The sequence below is a fragment of the Melospiza melodia genome, chromosome 23, assembly GCF_035770615.1.
Source record: "Melospiza melodia melodia isolate bMelMel2 chromosome 23, bMelMel2.pri, whole genome shotgun sequence".
Lineage (NCBI taxonomy): Eukaryota > Metazoa > Chordata > Aves > Passeriformes > Passerellidae > Melospiza > Melospiza melodia.
The window spans coordinates 11,778,208-11,801,964 of record NC_086216.1 but is presented as its reverse complement, the minus strand read 5'-3'; the positions used below and the strand labels follow the sequence as shown (position 1 = coordinate 11,801,964).

The 23,757-nt window shown below is 66.9% G+C and overlaps 2 protein-coding genes across 4 annotated transcripts; one reads left to right on the top strand and one right to left on the bottom strand.

Annotated features, from left to right (window-relative positions):
* Nucleotides 1-2,540: 2,540 nt before the first annotated feature.
* On the top strand, nt 2,541-17,862 carry LOC134428528 (NPC1-like intracellular cholesterol transporter 1). Its single transcript, XM_063175297.1, has 18 exons — nt 2,541-5,539; nt 6,318-6,418; nt 6,506-6,678; nt 8,068-8,196; nt 8,854-9,036; nt 9,315-9,429; nt 9,887-10,014; nt 10,416-10,553; nt 11,404-11,493; nt 11,654-11,844; nt 11,934-12,061; nt 13,078-13,198; nt 13,326-13,381; nt 14,051-14,201; nt 14,992-15,223; nt 15,809-15,922; nt 16,669-16,831; nt 17,513-17,862. The coding sequence occupies exons 1-18, from the start codon at nt 3,753-3,755 to the stop codon at nt 17,803-17,805; spliced, it is 4,293 nt and encodes a 1,430-aa protein (XP_063031367.1). The 5' UTR covers nt 2,541-3,752; the 3' UTR covers nt 17,806-17,862.
* Nucleotides 17,863-19,530: 1,668 nt separating this feature from the next.
* Nucleotides 19,531-23,180, bottom strand: LOC134428519 (small ribosomal subunit protein uS3m-like). 3 transcript variants are annotated; one of them, XR_010030402.1, is made up of 4 exons: nt 22,535-23,059; nt 21,962-22,073; nt 19,843-20,196; nt 19,531-19,594 (listed from the first exon to the last, which is right to left on the bottom strand). XR_010030402.1 is itself a non-coding variant. In XM_063175282.1 (4 exons), exons 1-4 carry the CDS (start codon nt 23,139-23,141, stop codon nt 19,913-19,915), a joined length of 492 nt encoding a protein of 163 aa, XP_063031352.1. In that variant the 5' UTR covers nt 23,142-23,180; the 3' UTR covers nt 19,605-19,912. The 3 variants fall into 3 exon arrangements, 2 of the variants coding, with proteins under 2 accessions (XP_063031350.1, XP_063031352.1); XM_063175282.1 differs by lacking the exon at nt 19,531-19,594 and adding an exon at nt 23,115-23,180 and having other exon boundaries at nt 19,605-20,196; nt 22,535-22,603; XM_063175280.1 differs by lacking the exon at nt 19,531-19,594 and having other exon boundaries at nt 19,601-20,196; nt 22,535-23,054.
* Between the last annotated feature and the right edge of the window lie 577 nt (nt 23,181-23,757).

Below are 23,757 nucleotides of genomic sequence, written 5' to 3'. Positions count from 1 at the left end.
GGCACCCCCTGAGCCTGGCACCCCCTGGGCACCCCCTGAGAGCCTGGCACCCGCTGGGCACCCCCTGGGCACCCCCTGAGAGCCTGGCACCCGCTGGGCACCCCCTGAGCCTGGCACCCCCTGAGAGCCTGGCACCCCCTGGGCACCCCCTGGGCACCCCCTGAGCCTGGCACCCGCTGGGCACCCCCTGAGCCTGGCACCCCCTGAGAGCCTGGCACCCCCTGAGCCTGGCACCCCCTGAGAGCCTGGCACCCCCTGGGCACACCCTGGGGACACCCTGGGCACCCCCTGGGCACCCCCTGAGCCTGGCACCCGCTGGGCACCTCCTGAGAGCCTGGTACACCCTGGGCACCCCCTGGGCACCCCCTGAGAGCCTGGCACCCCCTGAGCCTGGCACCCCCTGGGCACCCCCTGGGCACACCCTGAGAGCCTGGCACCCCCAGGGCCAGCGGGCACCTCCCGAACCTGGCACACCTGGGGATACCCCCTGTGCCAGCCTGGGGATGCCGGTGTCACCCTCTGAGCCCCTGGCCACACCTGGGCACCCCCTGAGCCTGGCACCCCCTGGGCACCCCCTGAGAGCCTGGCACACCCTGGGGGCACCCCCTGGGCACCCCCTGGGCCTGGCACACCCTGGGCACACCCTGGGCACCCCCTGGGCACCCCCTGAGAGCCTGGCACCCTCAGGGGCAGCCTCTGGGCACCTCCCGAACCTGGCACACCTGTGGGTACCTGGGGACACCCCCTGTGCCAGCCTGCGGACCCACCTGTCGCCCCCTGTGCCACCCTGAGGGCGCCACGGGGGTTGGTGACAAATAAAGGTGCCAAGGAGCCGCTCCGGTGTCCCCCGGTGTCCCTGGGCGCGGTGCCAGGCGGGTGACAGGGACGCTGCTGTGGGCAAAGGTGCCAGGGCAGTGTCCCCGTTATCTGTGCCCCCGTTATCTGTGCCCCCCTTATCTCTGTGCCCGTTATCTGTGCCCCCTTATTGTCCCCAAGGCCACCGGGGCCGTAAACAGCGGTACAGGGGCACCCAGGGGTGGCACCGATGGCACTGGGGGGATGGCACCGATGGCATTGGGGGGCTGGCACCCCCGGGGACACTGCAGGGACCTGGCACGGGCTCGGGGGTGGCACCGGGCTGGGTGTGGCACCGCCCCGCCCTGGTGACATCGGGGACAGGGGTGGCACCGAGCGGGGTCCAAGGGCCTGAACCCGGCGGGTACAGAGGGCACCGGGTGGCACTGTCACACGGGGATGGCACAGCACTGTCCTTATCAGGATGGCACTGTCACACGGGGATGGCACGGCACTGTCACATGGGCATGACGCCGGGATGGCACTGTCCCTATCAGGATGGCACTGTCACACAGGGATGGCACTGTCACACGGGGATGGCACAGCACTGTCACATGGGCATGGCACTGTCACACGGGGATGGCACAGCACTGTCACATGGGCATGACGCCGGGATGGCACTGTCCCTATCAGGATGGCACTGTCCCTATCAGGATGGCACTGTCACACGGGGATGGCACTGTCACACTGGGATGGCACAGCACTGTCCTTATCAGGATGGCACTGTCACACGGGGATGGCACGGCACTGTCACATGGGCATGACGCCGGGATGGCACTGTCCCTATCAGGATGGCACTGTCACTATCAGGTTGGCACTGTCACTATCAGGATGGCACTGGCACTATCAGGTTGGCACTGTCATACAAGGCGTGGCACTGGCACCGCCGGGATGTCACTGGGACAGAGGGCACCGTGGCGGCCCTGGCACCCCCAGGATGGCGCCAGGATGGCTTTGGCACCGCTGGGATGGCACCAGGATGGCCCTGGCACAGCACAGCGGGGCGTCACCCCCGGGATGTGGCACTGCCACTGTCACAGGCGCCCGTGGGTGACGTCCTGCTGCCACCCTGTGCCAGCCGTGCTCCCCAATTCCTGCGTTCATCCCCAAATCTGCGCCCGTGGGTGCCCCCGATGCCACCCTGAACTGCCCAATTCCCCATTTGGTGCCCGTGGGTGGCCCCTGATGCCACCCCTGGTGCCAACCTGAACTCATCAATTCCTGTTTCGTCCCCATTTCAGTGCCCTGCTGGCACTGCCCCCCTGTACTCCCAAATCCCCATTTTCATCCCCATTCCGGTGCCCATTGGTGCCACCCACAACTCCCCCGTTTTCTCCCCATTTTGATGCCCATCGGTGCCACCCCGAGCTCCCGTTTTCCCCCGTGGCGGTGCCCGCCCCGTGCCCGCCCCGTGCCCGCCCCGTGCCCGCCCGGATCGATCGATCGATCGGGTTAATGATCGATCCGCCCGGGGCTGATTGGCCCCGCTGCCATCAGGCCAGCGCTGCCCTGCCCGCCCTTAAAGGCGCGGCTGGCACCGGGGGGCAGCGCTGCCAGCCCGTCATGGCCGCCTCCCTGGCACTGCCCGGCGCCCTCCTGGCCGCGCTCCTGGCGCTGGTAGGGACGGCGACGCCGCGGGTGGCACCGGGAGGGCACGGGGCGGGCACCGGGGGTGGCAGCGGAGCGGGGACATCTGGGGGGCTGAGGGTGGCAGAGCCGGGGGGACGCGGGTGCGGTGCCCGCTGGTGGCATTTGGAAGGTTTGGGGGTGGCAGAGCTGAGGGGACACGGGTGCGGTGCCCACCCGGTGGCATTTGGGTGGCCGAGGGTGGCAGAGCTGGGGCTACCGTTGTGGTGCCCGCCTGGTGACATCTCGGTGGCACTTGGACGGTTTGGGGTGGCAGAGCTCAAGGTACACGGGTGCGGTGCCCACCTGGTGGCATTTGGAAGGTTTGGGGGTGGCAGAGCTCGGGGCACACGGGTGTGGTGCCCACCTGGTGGCATTTGGAAGGTTTGGGGGTGGCAGAGCTCGGGGCACACGGGTGTGGTGCCCACCTGGTGGCATTTGGGAGGGGCTGAGGGGGACGCTGCTGTGGTGCCCTTTGGGTGCCCGTTGGGTGCCCTTTGGGTGCCCATAGCGTGACATTGAGAGGTGGCAGAGCTGGGGACGCCGCTGTGGCACCCACTGGGTGACACCTGGGTGGCGTTCAGAGGTGGCAGGGTGGGGACACCCCTTGGTGCCCTTTGGATGCCAGTCAGGGCTGATGTGCAGGAGCTGGGAGTGGCAGAGCCGCTCCTTGTGGTGCCCTCGGGTGGCACCCGGTGACAGCTGGGTGGCACTGGGGAGACCGAGAGTGGCAGAGCAGGGGGACACCTCCATGGTGCCCATCAGGTGCCCCTTGGGTGGCATTTGGGTGACGTTTGGACGGGCTGAGAGTGGCAGAGTGGGGACAATGTTGCGGTGCCCATCAGGTGCCACTTGGGTGCCACTTGGGTGCCGTTTGGAGGGGCTGGGGTGACAGAATGGAGGGGACACTGCTGTGGTGCCCTTTGGGTGGCATCGGGTGACATTTAGGTGCCATCTGGGTGTGGTTGGAGGAACCAAAGGTGGCAGAGCCGTGGGGACACCGCCGTGGTGCCCTTTGGGTGCCATTTGGAGGACCTGGAGGTGGCAGAACGTGGGTACAATGCCACGATGCCCGCTGGTGCCATCCGGGTGCGGTTTGGAGGAACCAAAGGTGGCAGAGCCATGGGGACACCGCTGTGGTGCCCTTTGGGTGGCATTCGGGTGACATTTGGAGGAACTGGGGTGGCAGAACGTGGGGATGATGCCGTGGTGCCCTTCGGGTGCCATTTGGGTGTCGTTGGAGGACCTGAAGGTGGCAGAGCCATGGGCACATGGTCGTGGTGCCCGCTGGTGACATTTGGGTGACGTTTGGAGGAACTGGGGTGGCAGAACGGAGGGGACACCACTGTGGTGGGCACTGGGTGACGTTTGGAGGAACCGGAGGTGGCAGAACGTGGGTACAATGCCACGATGCCCACTGGTGCCATCTGGGCGCGGTTTGGCGGAACCGAAGGCGCCGGAGCTGTGGCGACACCTCCTCGGTGCCCATCAGGAACCCCTCGAGGTGCCGCCGCCGTGCCACCGCCCCGTCCCTGTGCCCGCAGGCGTCGCCGTCGCTGACCCCGGTGCACCAGGCCGGCGTCTGCGCCTTCTATGGCGAGTGCGGCCGCAACCCCGAGGTGAACTCGTCTCTGGTGCCCTCCAAGGTGCCCTGCCTGTCCAACACGCCGGCGCGGGAGGCGCGGGGCGCCCTGCTGTCCCTGCTGCGCGTGGTGTGCCCCGAGCTGGCCGCGGGCGACGACGGCACCGCGCGGGTTTGCTGCAGCTACGCCCAGCTGGTCGCGCTGCGCCGCAGCGTGGAGCTGTCGGGCGCCGTCCTGGCACGGTGCCCGTCCTGCGCCCGCAACTTCGCCAACCTCTACTGCCACAACATCTGCAGCCCCGACCAGAGCCTGTTCACCAACGTCACCCGCGTGGCCGACTACGCGGCGCTGCCCGGCGCCCGGGCCGTGCTGGAGTACCAGCTCTTCTACCGCAGCCGCTACGCCGAGGCCGCCTTCGCCTCGTGCCGCGACGTGCGGATGCCCGCCACGGGCGGCTACGCCATCGCCACCATGTGCGGGCGCTACGGTGCCCAGCTGTGCACGGCCCAGCGCTGGCTGGACTTCCAGGGCGACAAGAACAACGGGCTGGCGCCGCTGCAGATCGACTTCCAGCTGCTGCCCGACGGCTCCGAGCCCGGCCAGGGCATCGCCCCGCTGGACGCACCCGTCTGGGGCTGCGACCGAGCGCCCGACGCCGAGCAGGAGCCGTGCTCGTGCCAGGACTGCCCCCGGGCGTGCCCGCCCACGGTGCCCCCCGCCGACCCTCCGCCGCCGTTCCGCATCGGCCGCGCCGACGGCGTGCTGGTCATCTGCGCGCTGCTCTTCGCCGGCCTGGCCCTGGCCTTCCTGCTGGCCGTGCTGTGCCGCCGGGCCGAGGCCGAGGCGGCGCCGAGGCCGCGTGCCCGCGGGTGCTCGCGGCGGCTCAGCGAGGCCTGGCAGCGCGGCCTGGAGCGGGCGTTCCGCCGCTGGGGCACCCTGGTGGCCACCTGGCCGCTGGCCGTGCTGGCCGTGGCCGTGGCCGTGGCCGCGGGGCTCTCGGCCGGGCTGGCGACCCTGCGGCTCACCACGGACCCCGTGCAGCTCTGGTCGGCGCCGGGCAGCCGCGCCAGGCAGGAGAAGGAGTTCCACGACCGCCACTTCGGGCCCTTCCTGCGCACCAACCAGGTGATCGTGACGGCGCCCGGGCGCCCGGGCACCACCGCCTACGACTCGGTGGTGCTGGGCACCAAGAACTTCAGCGGGGTGCTGGCCCAGGACGTGCTGCTGGCGCTGCTGGAGCTGCAGGAGGAGCTGGCGGGCACCGCGGCGTGGGCGCGGGGCAGGAACGTCACCCTGCGGGACGTGTGCTACGCCCCCCTGAACCCCGCGGCGCCCGGCGTGGGCGACTGCGCCGTGTCCAGCGTCACGCAGTACTTCCAGAACAACCGCAGCCGCCTGGCGCTCCGCGGCTGGCAGCAGGATGGCAAAGTGCAGGGCGCCGTCGACTGGCACGACCACCTCATCTACTGCGTCAAGTGGGTGCCGCGGGCGGGGGGCACGGCGGGGCACGGTCGCTGCGGGGTGCCCGGGTGTGGGGTTCGGGTGCCCCAAGGGTGCTGGACGTGGCGTGGTGCCCACGGGGTGCCCAGCTGTGGGGCTGGGGTGGCATCTGTGGGTGCTGGACGTGGCGTGGGGACTATGGGGTGCCCAGTCGTGTGGCTAGGGTGATGCCCAGGGGGCTCTGTCCGTGATTTAGTGCCCGCGGGGTGCCCAGGTGTGGGGCTGGGGTGACATCTGTGGAGTGCCCCGTGTGGCACGGTGACCGTGGGGTGCCCAGCTATGGGGTTGGGGTGATGCCCATGTGGGTTTGGGGTGCCACCTGCACGTCCCCATCACTCTGGGGTGCCAGACTGTGTCTCTGGGCTGCCACCTGGCTGTCCCCCATCGCTGTTGGGCTGTCACCCACATGTCCCCATCGCTCTGGGGTGCCTGCCCATGGGTTCAGAATGCCACCCGCATCCCCCATGCCATCCGGGGTGCCAGGCCGTGGGTTCAGGGTGCCACCCGCACATCCCCCATGCCATCCGGGGTGCCAGGCTGTGGGTTCAGGGTGCCACCCGCATGTCCCACACCAGCCGGGGTGCCAGGCCGTGGGTTCAGGGTCCCGCATCACTGTTGGGGTGCCAGGCCGTGGGTTCAGGGTGCCACCCACGCATCCCCCATGCCAGCCGGGTGCCCGCGGGTGGCAGCGGGGCCGGGGCCGGGGCCGGGCGGGCACAGCCCCCGCTGACGGCCCGGCCCTGTCGCCGCCAGCTCCCCGCTCTCCTTCAAGGACATCACGGCGCTGGAGCTGAGCTGCATGGCCGAGTACGGCGGGCCGGTGTTCCCGTACATCGCGCTGGGCGGGTACCGCGGTACGGTGCGGGGCGTTCGGGGCTCCGGGGTGTCCCCGGGGGTGTCCCCGGGGGTGTCCCCGCGGTGTCACCGCCGTGTCCCCGCAGAGTCCGAGTACACGGAGGCCGAGGCGCTCATTGTCACCTACTCGCTGAACAATTTCCCCGCGGGGGACCCGCGCCTGGAGTGGGCGCTGAGCTGGGAGCGGCAGTTCCTGAGCGTGGTGCGCGACTTCCAGCGGCGCCACCGCCACAACCTCTCGGTCACCTTCATGGCCGAGGTGGGCACCGTGTCCCCTGCGTGTCCCTGTGTGACCGCCGTGTCCCCTCCGTGTCCCCTGCGTGTCCCTGTGTGACCGCCGTGTCCCCTGCGTGTCCCTGTGTGACCGCCGTGTCCCCTCCGTGTCCCCTGCGTGTCCCTGTGTGACCGCCGTGTCCCCTCCGTGTCCCCTCCGTGTCCCCTCCATGTCCTCTCCGTATCCCTCTGCGTCCCCTGTGTGACCGCCGTGTCCCCTGCGTGTCCCTGTGTGACCGCCGTGTCCCCTCCGTGTCCCCTCCGTGTCCCCTCCATGTCCTCTCCGTATCCCTCTGTGTCCCCGTGTGACCGCCGTGTCCCCTCCACGTCCCCCCCATATCCCTCTGTGTCCCCGTGTGACCGCTGTGTCCCCTCCGTGTCCCCTCCATGTCCCCTCTGTGTCCCCTTCCTGTCCTCTCCGTGTCCCCTCTGTGTCCCTGTGTGGCTGTTGTGTCCCCTCCCATGTCCCTGTGCCCTCCGTGTCCCTGGTGTCACCCGTGTCACCGTGTCCCTTACGCCACCTCCGTGTCCCCACGTCCCTTCCATGTCCCCAGTGTCCCGGTGCCCCCCGTGTTTGCGGTGTCACCCGTGTCACCCTGTCCGTACTGGCCTCGGTGAACCCCGTGTCCCCTCCATGCCCCTGGTGCCCGCAGTGCCCCCGTGTCCCCTCCGCGTCCTCAGTGTCCCCGTTGTCCCTGTGCCACTTCCATGTCCCCAGTGTCCCCCATGCCCCTGGTGCCCGCAGTGCCCCCCATGTCCCTGTCCCACTCTATGTCCCCATGTCCTCTCCATGTCTCCATGTCCCCCATGCCCCTGGTGACCCCCGTGTCCTCCACGTCCCTGTCCCCTGTCTATGTCCCAGTGTCCCTGTGCCCCCTGTGTCCCTGGTGTCACCCGTGTCACCCTGTCCGTATTGGCCTCGGTGAACCCCGTGTCCCCTCCATGCCCCTGGTGCCCGCAGTGCCCCCGTGTCCCCTCCATGCCCCTGGTGCCCGCAGTGCCCCCCACGTCCCTGTCCCGCTCTATGTCCCCTCCATGTCCTCAGTGTCCCTGTGCCCCTTCTGTGTCCCCAGTGTCCTCAGTGTCCCCCATGCCCCAGGTTCCCGCAGTGTCCCTGTCCCCCCTCTATGCCCCGGTGTCCCCGGTGCCCTCGGTGCCCCCCGTGCCCCCCGGTGCCCCCCGTGCCCCCTACGTCCCTGTCCCTCCTCTGTGTCCCCAGTGCCCTTTGTGCTCCTCGTGTCCCCGTGGTGCCCGCAGTGCCCTCCCTGCCCCTGTCCCGCCTCTGTGCCCCCGTGCCCCGCTGTGCCCTCGGTGCCCCGGTGTCCCCGGTGTCCCCGGTGTCCCCGGTGTCCCCTCACTGTCGCCGTGCCCTCAGCGCTCTCTGGAGGACGAGATCAACCGCACGAGCGGGGAGGACATCCCGGTGTTCGCCGTCAGTTACCTGCTGGTGTTCGCCTACATCGCGCTGGCCCTGGGCGAGTACACGGCCTGGAGGAGGCTCCTGGTGAGCGGGGGGCACCGCGAGGGCACCGGGAGGGGCACGGGCACCCGGTGAGCCCGGGGGGCACCGAGAGGGGCACAGGAACCTGGTGAGACGAGGGGCACCGGGGGTGGCACGGGGACCTGGTGAGACGAGGGGCACCGGGGGTGGCACAGGGACCTGGAAAGGGCCGGTTTGGGGGCACCGGGGGTGGCACAGGGACCCGCTGAGCCCTGGGGGCGCGGAGGTGGCACCGGGGAGCCCCGGGGGTGTCGGTTCGGGGGCATTCGAGGGGTTCGGGGGGGTCGCGGATCGGGAACATCCGGGGAGGTTCGGGGGGTTCGGGTGGAGCCCGGTGGTCCCAGGGGCACTGCGGGGGGGTGGCAGCGGCCCGGGAGGGGTTCGGAGGTGCCAATGCAGGGGTGCCAGTCCGGGGCGTTTGGGGGTGCCGACCCGTGGTGCCCACCCGGCGGTGCCAATCTGGGGGTGCCGACCCGTGGTGCCCACCCGGCGGTGCCAATCCCGGGTTTCTGACGGCGGTGCCCACCCGGGGGTGCCAATCTGGGGGTGCTGACCCAGGGATGCCGATCCGGGGGTCCAATCCAGGGGTTCTGGGGGTGCCGATCCGGGGGTTCTGACGGCGGTGCCCACCCGGGGGTGCCCACCCGGCGGTGCCCGCAGGTGGAGTCCAAGGTGACGCTGGCGCTCGGGGGCATCGTGGTGGTGCTGGGCGCCGTGCTGGCCGCCATGGGGCTGCTGGCACTGCTGGGGCTGCCCTCGTCCCTCATCATCATCGAGGTCGTGCCCTTCCTCGTGCTGGCCGTGGGCGCCGACAACATCTTCATCTTCGTGCAGGAGCTGCAGGTGGGCACGGGGGCACCGCGGGCATCGGGGGGCACCGGGGGGCACGGGGGGAACCGGGGAATGGGGGTGTCATTGGGGATGGGGGCACCGGGGGGCTGGAGGGCACCGGGTGGCATCAGGGGTGGGGGCACATTTCAGGACAGGCATCCCCATGGGGCAAGGCTGGCATTTGTGGGCATGGGGGAATTTGGCATCCGGGGGTGCCCCCTGGGCGTTCCCTGGGTCTGGGGGTGCCCCGGGTGCCCCCGGGTGCCCCTGACCCCCCCCCGTGGCAGCAGCAGTCGCATCGGGAGCCGGGCGAGACGCGGGAGCAGCACCTGGGGCGGGTGCTGGCACAGGTGGCACCGAGCATGCTGCTCTGCAGCCTCTCCGAGACCATCTGCTTCCTGTTCGGTGAGCAGGGGGCACCGCGGGCACCGGGGGCGCAAAGGGGGCACGGGGACATGGGGGGCACAGGGTGGGCACAGGGATACGGGGCATGCAGGGGGCACAGGGAATGGGGGGCACTGGGTGGGCACAGGGACATGGGGGGCACAGGGACATGGGGGGCACAGGGAGCGCAGGGTGGGCACAGGGACATGGGGGGCACAGGGTGGGCACAGGGACATGGGGGGCACAGAGGGCACCGGGGATACAGGGACACCGACGGCACGGGGGGCACTGGGGATGGAGGTGGCACGGGGGTGGGCACAGGGAGCACAGGGTGGGCACAGGGACACGGGGGACAAGGGGCACGGGCCGGGGGGTGTGGTGCGGTCTGGGGGGGCTGGCACGGGGTCCTGGTGATGCCAAGGGGGACCAGGGGGTGCCAGGGACGTTGCGGTGACCCGGGGGGTGCCCGGGCACGCAGGTGCCCTCTCGTCCATGCCCGCCGTGCGCACGTTCGCCCTGACGGCCGCGCTCGCCATCGCGCTGGACTTCGTGCTGCAGATGTCCGGCTTCGTGGCACTGGTGGCGCTCGACAGGCGGCGACAGGAGGTGGCACCGGGGCGAAGGGGCACGGGCCGGGTGCGAGGGGCGGGCACACGGTGGGCACGGGGACCCCAGGGTGGGTGAGAGGGTCCCTACAGCGGGTGAGAAGTCCCCAGGGTGGGCGTGGAGACCCCGGGGCGGGCACGGGGCGGGCAGGGGGATCCCGAGGTGGGTGTGAGGATCCCCAGGGTGGGCACGGGGTGGGTGAGAATGTCCCTAGGGTGGGCACAGGGTGCCCACGAAGCCCCCGGGGTGGGTGTAAGGATGCCCAGGGTGGGTGAGGGTCCCCATGCAGTGCCCAGGCTGGGCAGGGCACACCCACAGGGCACGGGGGGGGGGGCTGTGGAGGAGCCGTGCCAACCCTGCCGTGCCAACCTCCCCGTGCCAACCCCGCCGTGCCAACCCAGGCCGGGCGCTTCGACCTCTGCTGCTGCTGCGGGACGGGCAAGGGGGGCACGGCCGGGGCGGGCCGGGGGCTGCTGCGCCCCTTCCTGGAGCGCTGCTACACCCCCGTGCTGCTGCACCCCCTCGTGAGACCCGCCGTGGTGAGGGCACGGGGGGCACGGGGGGCACGGGGGGCATTGGGGGAATTGGGGGCACGGGGGGCATTGGGGGAATTGGGGGCATGGGGACATGGGGGGCACTGGGGGCACTGGGGGCAATTGAGGGCATGGGGGGAATTGGAGGACATGGGGGGCACGGGTGGCATGGGAACAAGGGGGCATTGGGGGACATTGGGGGCCATGGGGGCAAATGGGGGGCATTGGGGGGCACACGGGGGGCATGGGGGGCAGGGAGGCATTGGGGGGACCTGAGGGATTTGGTGTTTTGGGGTGACACCAGAGTTCTGTCAGGGGTTTTGGGGGTCTGGGGGTTCTCTGAGGTTTTGGGGTGGCACAAGGGGGCCGTGGGGGTTTTGGGGGTGGCACAGGGGGGCCGTGGGGGGGTTTGGGGGTGGCACAAGGGGCTGTGGGGGGGTTTGGGGGTGGCACAAGGGGCCGTGGGGGGGTTTTGGGGTCCCGGGGGGTCTCTGGGGGGTTTGGGGGTGGCACAAGGGGCTGTGGGGGGGTTTGGGGGTGGCACAAGGGGCCGTGGGGGGGTTTTGGGGTCCCGGGGGGTCTCTGGGGGGTTTGGGGGTGGCACAAGGGGCTGTGGGGGGGTTTGGGGGTGGCACAAGGGGCCGTGGGGGGGGTTTGGGGTCCCGGGGGGTCTCTGGGGGGTTTTGGTGCCCGGGGGGTCTCTGGGGGTGTTGGTGCCCGGGGGGTCTCTGGGGGGTTTTGGTGCCCGGGGGGTCTCTGGGGGTGTTGGTGCCAGGGGCGTCTCTGGAGGTGTTGGTGCCCGGGGGGTCTCTGGGGGTGTTGGTGCCCGGGTCCCTGAGCAGAGCCCCCTCCCCAGGTGCTGCTGTTCCTGTTCCTGGCCTGCTCCGGGCTCTTCCTGCTCTTCCACGTGTCCGTGGGGCTGGACCAGGAGCTGGCACTGCCCGAGGTGGGCACAGGGGTGGCATGGGGGAGACCGGGACCCCTCTCTGCCCCTCAGTGTCCCTTTGGGCCCCCGTGCCCCTTTCCCTCCTCTGCGCCCCTTTGAGCCCCCTCTGTGCCCTCTGGGGCGCCCCTGGGGTGCCCCTTCTGATGCCAGCCGTGCCCAGGACTCGTACCTGCTCGAGTACTACTCGGCCATGAACCGGTACCTGGCCGTGGGCGTGCCCACCTACTTCGTCACCACGGGCGGGTACAACTTCTCCTCGGAGAACGGCACCAACGCCATCTGCTCCAGCTCGGGCTGCGACGCCAACTCGCTGACGCAGAGCATCCAGCTGGCCACGCGCTACCCCAACGTGTGAGTGCCCACCCCACCCGCGGGCACCCCCGAGCCCGGGCGGCAGCGCCCGGCCCTGCCAGCCCCTCCCTGCGCCGTGCCCTCCGCAGGTCCTACCTGGCCATCCCGGCCACCTCGTGGCTGGACGATTTCCTGGACTGGCTGAACCCCACGGTGCGCTGCTGCCGCGTCCACCTGAGCGGGCAGCACAAGGGCGAGTTCTGCCCCTCCACCAGCTGTGAGTGCGCCCGGGGGCACCGCGGGGCCAGGGGGTGCCCACTGGGTGCTCATGGGGTGGCCATTGAGTGCCCACCATGGGGGCCAGGGGGTGCCCACTGGGTGCTCATCATGGCAGCCACTGGGTGCTCATCATGGTGGTCATTGAGTGCCCATCATGGCGGCTGTTAGGTGCCCATTGGGTGCTCATGGGGTGGCCATCGAGTGCCCACCATGGGAGCCATTGGGTGCTCATCATGGTGGTCATTGAGTGCCCACCAGGGGGCCAGGAGGTGCCCATTGAGTGCCCACCATGGGGGCCATTGGGTGCCCATTGGGTGGTCATGGAGTGGCCATTGAGTGCCCACCATGGAGGGGTTCTTGGGTATCCATTGAGTGCCCACCGCCATGGCAAATGAGTGCCCACCATGGTGGCTGTTGGGTGGCCGCTGGGTGCCACCATGGGGGCTCGGGGGTGCCCATTGGGTGCTCATCATGGCAGCCACTGGGTGCTCATCATGGTGGTCATTGAGTGCCCATTGGGTGGTCATGGAATGGCCATTGAGTGCCCACCATGAAGGGGTTCTTGGGTATCCATTGAGTGCCCACCCTGGTGGCTGTTGGGTGGCCGCTGGGTGCCACCATGGGGGCTCGGGGGTGCCCATTGGGTGCTCATCATGGCGGCCATTGGGTGCTCATGGGGTGGCCATTGGGTGCCCACCAAGGGGGCCATTGGGTACCAATGATGACCATTGGGTGCCCATTGAATGCCCACTGGCTGTCCATTGGGTGTCCATTGGGTGCCCACCACAGTGGTCATTTGGCATCTACTGTGATGCCCACTGGGTGCCAGTTTGGTGCCTGCTGTGACGGCCACCACGTGCCCTTTGTGTGCCTGTGGTGGTGCCCAGCGGGGTGAGCGGTGTCCGGTGCCCGCACTGACCCCGTGTGCCCGCACTGACCTCGTGTGTGCCCACGCTGACCCCGTGTGTGCCCACGGTGGTGCCCGGTGCCCACACTGCCCCGTCGTGCCCACAGCTGACCCCAGCTGCATCCTGGGGCAGTGCCTGAAGCGGCTGCGCCGCCCCACGGACGAGGAGTTCCAGCGGTTCCTGCCCTGGTTCCTGCAGGACCGGCCCTCCCTGCACTGCCCCAAGGGGTGAGTGGCACCACGGTGGCACCGCCCTGGCACCGCCCTGGGCGTCCCCTGACCCTGTGTCCCCTCTGGCTGTCCTGGCTGTCCCCCGGGTGTCCCCCATGTCCCCTGACCCCCCCTGTCCCCGCAGTGGCCTGGGCGCCTACGACACCTCGGTGAGCATGGACGACAATGGCACCATCCTGGGTGAGTGAGGGTGGCACGGGCACGGGGGCTGGGGTGCCCACTGCCCACAAGGGTGCCCACTGCCCCCCTGGTGCTCACTTCCCCTGTGGTGCCTGCTGCCCCCATGGTGCCCACTGCCCTGTGGTGACGGTGCCCCCGCGGTGCCCACTACCCCCAGAGTGCCCACTGCCCCCTTGATACCCATTGCCCTGTGGTACCCGCTGTCCCCAAGTGCCCGCTGCCCCTGTGGTGCCCACTTCCCCATAGTGCCCACTGTCCCCAAGTGCCCACTTCCCCATAGTGCCCACTGTCCCTGCGGTGCCTGCTGTCCCTGTGGTGCCCACTGCGCCCAGAGTGCCCACTGCCCCCAGAGTGCCTGCTGTCCCTGGAGTCACCACTGCCCCCACGGTGCCCGCTGTCCCTGTGGCGCCCATTCATTGTCCCCAAGTGCCCGCTGCCCCATGGTCCCCACCGCCCCCGTGGCGCCCACCACCCCGCGCTGACATTGCCCCCGTGGTGCCCGCTGCCCCGCGGTGCCCACCACCCCGTGCTGACATTGCCCCCGTGGTGCCCGCTGCCCCGCGGTGCCCACCACCCCGCGCTGACATTGCCCCCGTGGTGCCCACTGCCCCGTGGTGCCCACTGCCCCGCGGTGCCTGCCGCCTGGCACTGACGCTGCCGTGCCCGCAGCCACCCGGTTCATGGCGTACCAGCGCCCGCTGCGCACGTCGCAGGAGTACACGGGTGCCCTGCGCGCCGCCCGCGCCCTGGCAGAGTACATCACCACCACCCTGCGCGCCGTGCCCGGCACCGACCCCGCCTTCCGCGTCTTCCCCTACACGTGAGTGGCACCGCCAGCCCGGGGGGCACGGGGGTGCCCGCTGAGGGAGGGCGGGGAGCGGTGCCCAGGTCAGGGTGCCCGCTCTGGGGTGCTGGGGGTGCCCCAGTGCCCCTGTTGGGGATCACGAGTTGGCGCCCCAGTGAAGGGTGCCCATTCCAGAATGTTGGGGGTGCCCCAGTGCCCTTGTTGGGTGCCCATACCAGGATACCCAGTGCCCATTTTGGGGTGCCCAGTGCCCATTCTGGGATCCCAGTGCCCATTTTGGGGTGCCCAGTGCTCATTTTGGGATACCAGTGCCCATATCAGGGTGCCCGGGGCCCATTTTGAGATACTGTGTGCCCATCCCCGGGTGCCCAATGCCCATTTTGGGGTGCCCAGTGCCCATTTTGGGATCCCAGTGCCCATTTTGGGATACCCGGTGCCCATTTTGGGGTGCCCAGTTCCCCTCCCCGGGTGCCCGGTGCCCTTTTTGGGGTGCCTGGTGCCCATTTTGGGGTGCCCAGTTCCCCTCCCCGGGTGCCCGGTGCCCATTTTGGGGTGCCCGGTGCCCATTTTGGGGTGCCCGGTGCCCCTCCCCGGGTGCCCGGTGCCCGTTTTGGGGTGCCTGGTGCCCCTCCCCGGGTGCCCGGTGCCCGTTTTGGGATCCCAGTGCCCATTTTGGGATACCCAGTGCCCATTTTGGGGTGCCCGGTGCCCATTTTGGGGTGCCCGGTGCCCGTTTTGGGGTGCCCGGTGCCCCTCCCCGGGTGCCCGGTGCCCCGGCCGGTGCCAGCGCGGTGCCACCCCGCAGGGTGACGTACGTGTACTACGAGCAGTACCTGACGGTGGTGCCCGAGGGGCTGCTGACGCTGGCACTGTGCCTGGTGCCCACCTTCGCCGTGTCCTTCCTGCTGCTGGGCATGGACGGGCGCTCCAGCCTGGCCACGCTGCTGACCATCGCCATGGCACTGCTGGGCACCGTGGGCTGCATGGCGCTCTGGGCAGTGCCCTACAACGCCGTGGCACTCATCAACCTGGTGGCGGTGCGGGCACGGGGACGGCGGGACACGGGGCATGGCACGGGGGGTGGCACGGGGATGTGGGGCACGGGGGACAGCAGGACACAGGGCACGGGGGGTGGCACAGGGACGTGGGGCACAGGGCACGGGGGGTGGCACAGGGATGTGGGGCACCTTGGGTGGCACGGGGACACAAGGCACGTTGGGTGGCACGGGGATTTGGGGTGGCACAGGGACACGGGGGACATGGAGTGGCACTGAGCAGGTGAGGTGGCACATGGGGTGGCTTTGTGGGCACAGGGGGGTGGCAGCAGGAGCTGGGACATATGGGGTGGCACTGGGGTGGTTCTGGTGGCACAGGGATGGCTCTGGTGGCACGGGGGTGGCTCTGGTGGCACAGGGATGGCTCTGGGGGCACAGGGGTGGCTCTGGTGGCTCTGGTGGCACGGGGGTGGCTCTGGTGGCACGGGGGTGGCTCTGGAGGCACAGAGGTGGCTCTGTGGGCACAGGGATGGCTCTGGGGACACAGGAGTGGCTCTGGTGGCACGGGGGTGGCTCTGGTGGCACAGGCAGTGCCCGGGGTGCCAGCCCAGCCCGCTGTGCCCGCAGGCCGTGGGCATCTCGGTGGAGTTCGTGTCCCACATCACCTGCGCCTTCGCCCGCAGCCGCCAGCCCACGCGGGTGGCACGAGCCAAGGAGGCCACGGTCACCATGGGCAGCAAGGTGGGCACGGGGACACCGAGGGGCACCAAACCCTGCCGGGGTGGGGGCGGCACCGAGGGACCCCAAACTGTCCTGGGGGTGGCACTGAGGGACCCCAAACTGTCCCGGGCTGGGGGTGACACTGGGGCACCTTTTGGGGTGGGGGTGACACTGGGGGACCCCAAGCCCTCCTGGGCTGGCGGGTGGCACTGTGGGATTCCCTCCTGGGCAGGGGGTGGCACCAGGGGACCCCAAACTGTCCTGGGGGTGGCACCAGGGGACCCCAAACTGTCCTGGCGCTGGGGGTGACACCGCGGGACCTTTTGGGACTGGGGGGTGGCACCGTGGGACCTCCTGGGCTGGGAGGTGACACTGGGGGACCCCAAAGCCTCCTGTGGGTGCGGGGTGGCACCGTGGCATCTTTTGGGAGTGGCAGGTGGCACCGTGGGACCTCCCGGTCCAGGTGTGGCACCGTGGGACCCCAAACTCTCCTGGCACCGGGAGGTGACACTGGGGGACCTCCTGCTCCGGGGGTGTCACCGAGCATGGCTGTCCCTCCCGGGGCGGTGTCACCGCGGGTCCCTGTCCCTGTCGGGGCGGTGTCACCGCGGGTCGCTGTCCCTGTCGGGGCGGTGTCACCGAGCATGGCTGTCCCTGTCCCTGTCGGGGCGGTGTCACCGCGGGTCCCTGTCCCTGTGGGGGTCGCTGTCCCTGTCCCTCCCGGGGCGGTGTCACCGAGCGCGGCGCTGTCGCCGCTGTCCCCGCAGGTGGTGGCGGGGGTGGCCATGACCAACCTGCCCGGCGTGGTGGTGCTGGCCTTCGCCAAGGCGCGGCTCGTGCAGATTTTCTTCTTCCGCCTCAACCTGATCGTCACCCTGCTGGGGCTGGCACACGGGCTCGTGTTCCTGCCCGTGCTGCTCAGCTACGTGGGTACGGACAGGGACAGCCCTGGGCACAGGGACACCCCTGGGGACAGGGACACGGGGACAGGGACAGCGTCACCTCCCCCAGGACAGGGACACCCCTGGGGACAGGGACACGGGCACAGGGACACCCCTGGGGACAGGGACATGGGGACAGGGGACAGCCCTGGGGACAGGGACATGGGGACAGGGGACAGCCCTGGGGACAGGGACACGGGCACAGGGACAGCGTCACCTCCCCCAGGACAGGGACACCGATGGGGACAGGGACAGGGATACAGGGACATGGGGACAGGGACACCCCTGGGGACAAGGTCACCGGGACAAGGACAGTGTCACCTCTCTAGGAACCGGGACAGGAACACCCAGACAGGACAGGGACACCCCTGGGGAGAGGGACAGGGACAGCAGGACAGGGACGGGGACATGGGGACAGGGACGGGGTTACACCAGGACAGTGTCACCTCAGGCATGAGGACACTGTGTCACTCATGGGAACAGTGACAGTGACACGGTGCCCATTGTCCCCTCAGCCTGGGGACAGTGACAGTGACACTGCGCCCATTGTCCCCGGAGCCTGGGGACAGTGACACCGCTGTCCCCTCAGCCTGGGGACAGTGACAGTGACACCGCTGTCCCCAGGGCCTGGGGACAGTGACAGTGACACAATGCCCCATTGTCCCCGCAGGGCCCGCGCTGCAGGTGCCACCGGGGGAGGACACGCCGGGGGACACCGTGCAGGGGACAGGGCTGGGCCTGGCCAACCCCGGCTTCAAGGACACGGACACGGACACGGACAGGGACAGGGACAAGGGGAAGGACAAGGACAAGGACAAGGACAAGGACAAGGACAAGGACAAGGACAAGGGGAAGGGCAAGGACAAGGGGAAGGGCAAGGACAAGGACAAGGACAAGGACAAGGGCAAGGGGAAGGACAAGGACAAGGACAAGGACAAGGACAAGGGCTCCAGGAAGGGCTGAGCCCCCCACGCCCCCCCGTGCCCCTCCCCCCTTTCTATTTAAACTGGTTTTGTCACATCCTGCACTGGTTGGACTGGGATGGATCGGGGGGGGGAGGCGCCGCACAGTGTCACAGGGCTGGGGACACGGGGACGGCGTGTGGGACACTGTGGGGACACTGTGGGGACACGGGGACAGTGGGGACATGGGGAGGGCATGTGGGACACACGGACACTGTGGGGACATGGGGACACCATGTGGGACACAAGGACAGTGGGGACACCATGTGGGACACACGGACACTGTGGGACACAGGGACACCGTGGGGACATGGGGACAGCACGTGGGACACAGGAATGTTGAGGCCGTGTGGGGCACAGGGACTTTGGGAGCATTTCTGGGTTTATTCCCGGCCCTATAGGAACGTGTAGGGCACAGCGGGGACATCCCAGAGCACTCCTGTAGGAACATTTCTGGGGTTTTTAGGAACATTTCTGGGTTTTTAGGAACATTTACAGGTTTATTCACCTCGAGGAACTTGTAGGGCACAGAGGGGATATCCCAGAGCACTCCTGTAGGAACATTTCTGGGGTTTTTAGGAACATTTATGGGTTTTTTAGGAACATTTCTGGGTTTTTTAGGAACATTTATGGGGTTTTTAGGAACATTTACAGGTTTATTCACCTCGAGGAACTTGTAGGGCACAGAGGGGATATCCCAGAGCACTCCTGTAGGAACATTTCTGGGGGTTTTAGGAACATTTCTGGGTTTTTTAGGAACATTTCTGGGGTTTTTAGGAACATTTACAGGTTTATTCCCTCGAGGAACTTGTAGGGCACAGAGGGGATATCCCAGAGCACTCCTTTAGGGACATTTATAGGGTTTTTAGGAACATTTATATATAGGTTTATAGGTTTATTCCCTAGAGGAACTTGTAGGGAACATCCCAGATCATTCCTTTAGGAACATTTACAGGTTTATTCTCTAGAGGAACTTGTAGGGCACACTCAGGACCTTCCAGATCATTCCTTTAGGAACATTTACAGATTTTTTTGGGACCATTTACAGGTTTATTCCTAGAAGAACTTGTAGGACACACTGGGAACGTTCCAGATCATTCCTTTAGGAACATTTATAGGTTTATTCTCTAGAGGAACTTGTAGGGCACACTCAGGACCTTCCAGATCATTCCTTTAGGAACATTTACAGAATTTTTGGGACCATTTACAGGTTTATCTTTAGAGGAACTTGTAGGGCACACCCCAGAGCACTCCTTTATGAACATTTATAGGCTTTTCAGGAACATTTACAGGTTTATCCCTAGAAGAACTTGTAGGGCACACTGAGGACATCCCAGAGCACTCCTTTAGGAACATTTACAGGTTTATTCCTAGAGGTACTTGTAGAGCCCACTGAGGACATTTCAGATCACTCCTTTAGGAACATTTACAGGTTTTTTGGAAACATTTACAGGTTTATCTCTAGAGGAACTTGTAGGGCACACCCCAGAGCACTCCTTTAGGAACATTTATAGGTTTTTCAGGACCATTTATACGTTTTTTGGAAGCATTTACACGTTTATTCCTAGAGGAACTTGTAGGGCACACCCCAGAGCACTCCTTTAGGAACATTTATAGGTTTTTCAGGACCATTTACAGGTTTATCCCTAGAAGAACTTGTAGGGCACACTGAGGACACCCCAGAGCACTCCTTTAGGAACATTTACAGGTTTTTTGGAAACATTTACAGGTTTATTCCTAGAGGTACTTGTAAGGTACACCCCAGATCACTCCTTTAGGAACATTTACAGGTTTTTTGGAAACATTTACAGGTTTTCCAGGAACATTTATAGGTTTTTCAGGACCATTTATATGTTTTTTGGAAGCATTTACACGTTTATTCCTAGAGGAACTTGTAGGGCACATCCCAGAGCAGTCCTTTAGGAACATTTACAGGTTTTTTGGAAACATTTACAGGTTTATTTCTAGAGGAACTTATAGGGCACACGCCAGATCACTCCTTTAGGACCATTTGCAGGTTTTCCAGGACCATTTACAGGTTTTCCAGGAACATTTACAGGTTTTCCAGGACCATTTACAGGATTTTTAGGGCCGTTTCCCGGTTCACCCTAGATGAACTTGTATGGCAGGCGGGCGGGCAGGGTCTGCAGCTCCAGGCGCACGGGGCACTTGTAGAAGTGGCCGAGCAGGGTCTCGGCGTAGCCCTGCAGGAAGTAGAGCTTGTGGGGCGGCAGCGCCCGCGCCAGGAGGGCGCAGAGCACCAGCAGGTTCCCGCGGCGCTTCAGCACCGCCTCGTCCAGCAGCAGCCCCGGGAACGTCCCGGCCAGGAAGCGCCGCAGGAACGCGTCCTCCAGGGCCCGCGGGGCCGCGCCCGCCTCGCCGCACAGGTTACCTGGGGGGACAGGGGACACTGGGGACACTGGGGACACTGGGGACAGAGGGGACACTGGGGACAGAGGGGACACTGGGGACTTTGGGGACACTGGGGACATTGGGGACATTGGGGACATTGGGGACAGAGGGGACACTGGGGACAGAGGGGACATTGGGGACACTGGGGACTTTGGGGACACTGGGGACAGAGGGGATATTGGGGACACTGGGGACACTGGGGACTTTGGGGACACTGGGGACAGAGGGGACATTGGGGACAGAGGGGACATTTGGGACACTGGGGACACTGGGGACTTTGGGGACACTGGGGACAGAGGGGATATTGGGGACATTGGGGACAGAGGGGACATTGGGGACACTGGGGACTTTGGGGACAGAGGGGACATTGGGGACACTGGGGATACTGGGGACACTGGGGACATTGGGGACACTGGGGACATTGGGGATATTGGGGACATTGGGGACACTGGGGACACTGGGGATACTGGGGACAGAGGGGACAGAGGGGACATTGGGGACACTGGGGACACTGGGGACATTAGGGACACTGGGGACATTGGGGACACTGGGTCACTGCCCGCCTGCCTCGCCACACAGGTTACCTGGGACAGAGGGGACATTGGGGACACTGGGGACACTGGGGACACTGGGGACTTTGGGGACAGAGGGGACACTGGGGACAGAGGGGACATTGGGGACATTGGGGATATTGGGGACAGAGGGGACATTGGGGACACTGGGGACATTGGGGACACTGGGTCACTGCCTGCCTGCCTCGCCACACAGGTTACCTGGGGGGACAGGGGACATTGGGGACACTGGGGACTTTGGGGACACTGGGTCACTGCCCGCCTGCCTCGCCACACAGGTTCCCTGGGGGGACAGGGGACATTGGGGACACTGGGGACAGAGGGGACATTGGGGATATTGGGGACAGAGGGGACACTGGGGACAGTGGGGATATTGGGGACACTGGGGACATTGGGGACACACAGGGGACATTGGGGACACTGGGGACACTGGGTCACTGCCTGCCTGCCTCGCCACACAGGTTACCTGGGGGGACAGGGGACACTGGGGACACTGGGGACTTTGGGGACACTGGGGACATTGGGGACACTGGGGACAGAGGGGACATTGGGGACACTGGGGACATTGGGGACAATGGGGACACTGGGGACATTAGGGACATTGGGTCACTGCCTGCTGGGCCAGCCCTGCCTCGCCACACAGGTTACCTGGGACAGAGGGGACACTGGGGACATTAGGGACACTGGGGACACTGGGGACATTAGGGACACTGGGGATATTGGGGACACTGGGTCACTGCCCACCTGCCTCACCACACAGGTTACCTGGGACAGAGGGGACGTTGGGGACACTGGTGACATTGGGGACACTGGGGACATTGGGGACACACGTGTGGCATTGGGTGACCTCCCTGCTGGGCTGCACCTGCCTCGCCACACAGGTTACCTGGGGGGACCCACAGGGGACATTGGGGAGACTGGGGACACTGGGGACATTGAGGACACTGGCACCGGTGGCACTGGTGGCACCAGCCCAGCCGTGGTCCTGGCACCACAGGAGTTGTGTGACCTGTCCCCAGGATGCCCATGGGTACCACGCGTCACTGTCCCCACCAGGCTCCCACGGTGCCCACGTACCCCACGCTGCCCCGTCCCCACCACGCTCCCGTGCCCCCACAGGCCACCTCCCTGTCCCCCCATGTCCCCCGTGTCCCCTGTCCCCGTGTCACGCACCGGTGTGCAGGGACAGCCAGCCCTTGCGGTGCCCGATGTGGTGCGGGGCGTGCGCCTGCTCGTACGTCACCAGCTTGTCACCCTTGCCCGCGCGCACCCGCGCCGCCCGCGCCTGCGGGGACAGCGGCATCAGCGAGAGGGACAGGGGACATTGGGGACAGGGACAAGGGACATTGGGGACACAGGGACAGCGGGGTCAGCGACAGGGGACATTGGGGACAGGGACAAGGGACACTGGGGACACAGGGACAGCGGGGTCAGGGACAGGGGACACATGGACGGGGGACATCAGGGACAGCAGGGTCAGCAGGGATGGGACAGCAGGGTCAGGGACATGGGGAAAGTGGGGTCAGGGGGGACATGGGGACAGCAGGGTCAGGAGACAGGGGACACGACAGGGGACAGGGGACACGAGGATAGGGGGACAGGGAGACACGGGGTCGGGGAACAGGGGACAAGGGACAGCGGGGACAGCAGGGTCAGGGGACATTGGGAACAGGGGGACACGGGGACAGTGGGGTCAGGGAACAGCAGGGACAAGGGGACACGGCCGCAGGGTCCCCGAGCACTCACCTTGAGGCACACGGGACTGGTGTGGAGCTGCCGGGCGGCGCTGGGGACATGGAGGGCACGGGGAAGGACCTGCACAGGGGACAGGGCTGGGGACGGCTGGCAGGGGACATCCCGGTCCCCAGGGCTGGGGACATCGCAGTCTCCTGTCCCCAGCACCGCCAGCGTGTCCCCAGGAGCCGCTGGGCGACAGCAGCGGAGCAGCCCCGGTGTCCCCGCAGTGGGGACAGCGCTGCTGTGACCCCACAGCTGTCCCCACGCTGTCCCCAGTGTCACCGCAGCCCTCGGCCCTCTCATCCAGCGCCCCCACCCTCGGTGTGTCCCATTCCCGGTGTCCCTTGTCACCCCCATTCCCAGTGTCTCCCATGCCCAGTGCGCCCCAGGCTAAGTGTGCCGCATCCCCAGTGTCCCTATTCCCAGTGTCCCCTATTTCCGGTGTTTGTCCCCCATTCCCCGTATTTCCCATTCCCGGTATTTCCCATTCCCGGTATTTCCCAATCCCGGTATTTCCCATTCCCGGTATTTCCCATTCCCGGTATTTCCCATTCCCGATGTTTTTCCCCCATTCCCGCTCTCCCCTCACCCGCAGGCCCCGCGCGGCCGCCGCCATCTTGGCTGAGGGAGCGGCAGCAGCGCCCCCTGGCGGCGGGAGGGCAGCACGGGGGGAACTGGGATGGACTGGGATGGACTGGGAGCGCTGGGGATACTGGGATGGACTGGGATGGACTGGGAACACTGGGATGAACTGGGATGGACTGGGAGCACAGGGGATACTGGGATGGACTGGGAGCGCTGGGGATACTGGGATGGACTGGGATGGACTGGGAACACTGGGATGAACTGGGATGGACTGGGAGCACAGGGGATACTGGGATGGACCCGGATGGACTGGGAACACTGGGAGCACTGGGGATACTGGGATGGACTGGGAGCACTGGGGATACTGGGATGGACTGGGATGGACTGGGAGCACTGGGGATACTGGGATGGACTGGGAACACTGGGAATACTACAAGCACTGGGGATACTGGGAGTACCGGGGGTCCTGGGAACTCCTGAACTGGGCTCCTCACGAGCGCTTACTGGGAGCAACTGGGAGCCTCTTGGGGGGGTCTCCCAGCTCCCTTGCCCCTTACCCTCCACTCTTGGGGTCTCCCAGGTGTCCCCCCTCCCATTCCAGGAGTCTCTCAGGCGTCCCCCGTCCACTTTCGGGGTCTCACAGGGGT

What these genes read in the sequence shown, in the direction of transcription:
- LOC134428528 (XM_063175297.1), top strand. Translation starts at nt 3,753, where the DNA reads ATGGTCGTGGTGCCCGCTGGTGACATTTGGGTGACGTTTGGAGGAACT. An exon ending in CGGCCTGGAGGAGGCTCCTG is followed by an intron (nt 8,197 to 8,853) that starts GTGAGCGGGGGG and finishes CGGTGCCCGCAG; the next exon opens with GTGGAGTCCAAGGTGACGCT. An exon ending in TCTTCGTGCAGGAGCTGCAG is followed by an intron (nt 9,037 to 9,314) that starts GTGGGCACGGGG and finishes CCGTGGCAGCAG; the next exon opens with CAGTCGCATCGGGAGCCGGG.
- LOC134428519 (XM_063175280.1), bottom strand. Translation starts at nt 22,882, where the DNA reads ATGGGGGTGACAAGGGACACCGGGAATGGGACACACCGAGGGTGGGGG. An exon ending in CCAGTCCCGTGTGCCTCAAG is followed by an intron (nt 22,074 to 22,534) that starts GTGAGTGCTCGG and finishes CTGTCCCCGCAG; the next exon opens with GCGCGGGCGGCGCGGGTGCG. An exon ending in CTGGCTGTCCCTGCACACCG is followed by an intron (nt 20,197 to 21,961) that starts GTGCGTGACACG and finishes CTGTCCCCCCAG; the next exon opens with GTAACCTGTGCGGCGAGGCG.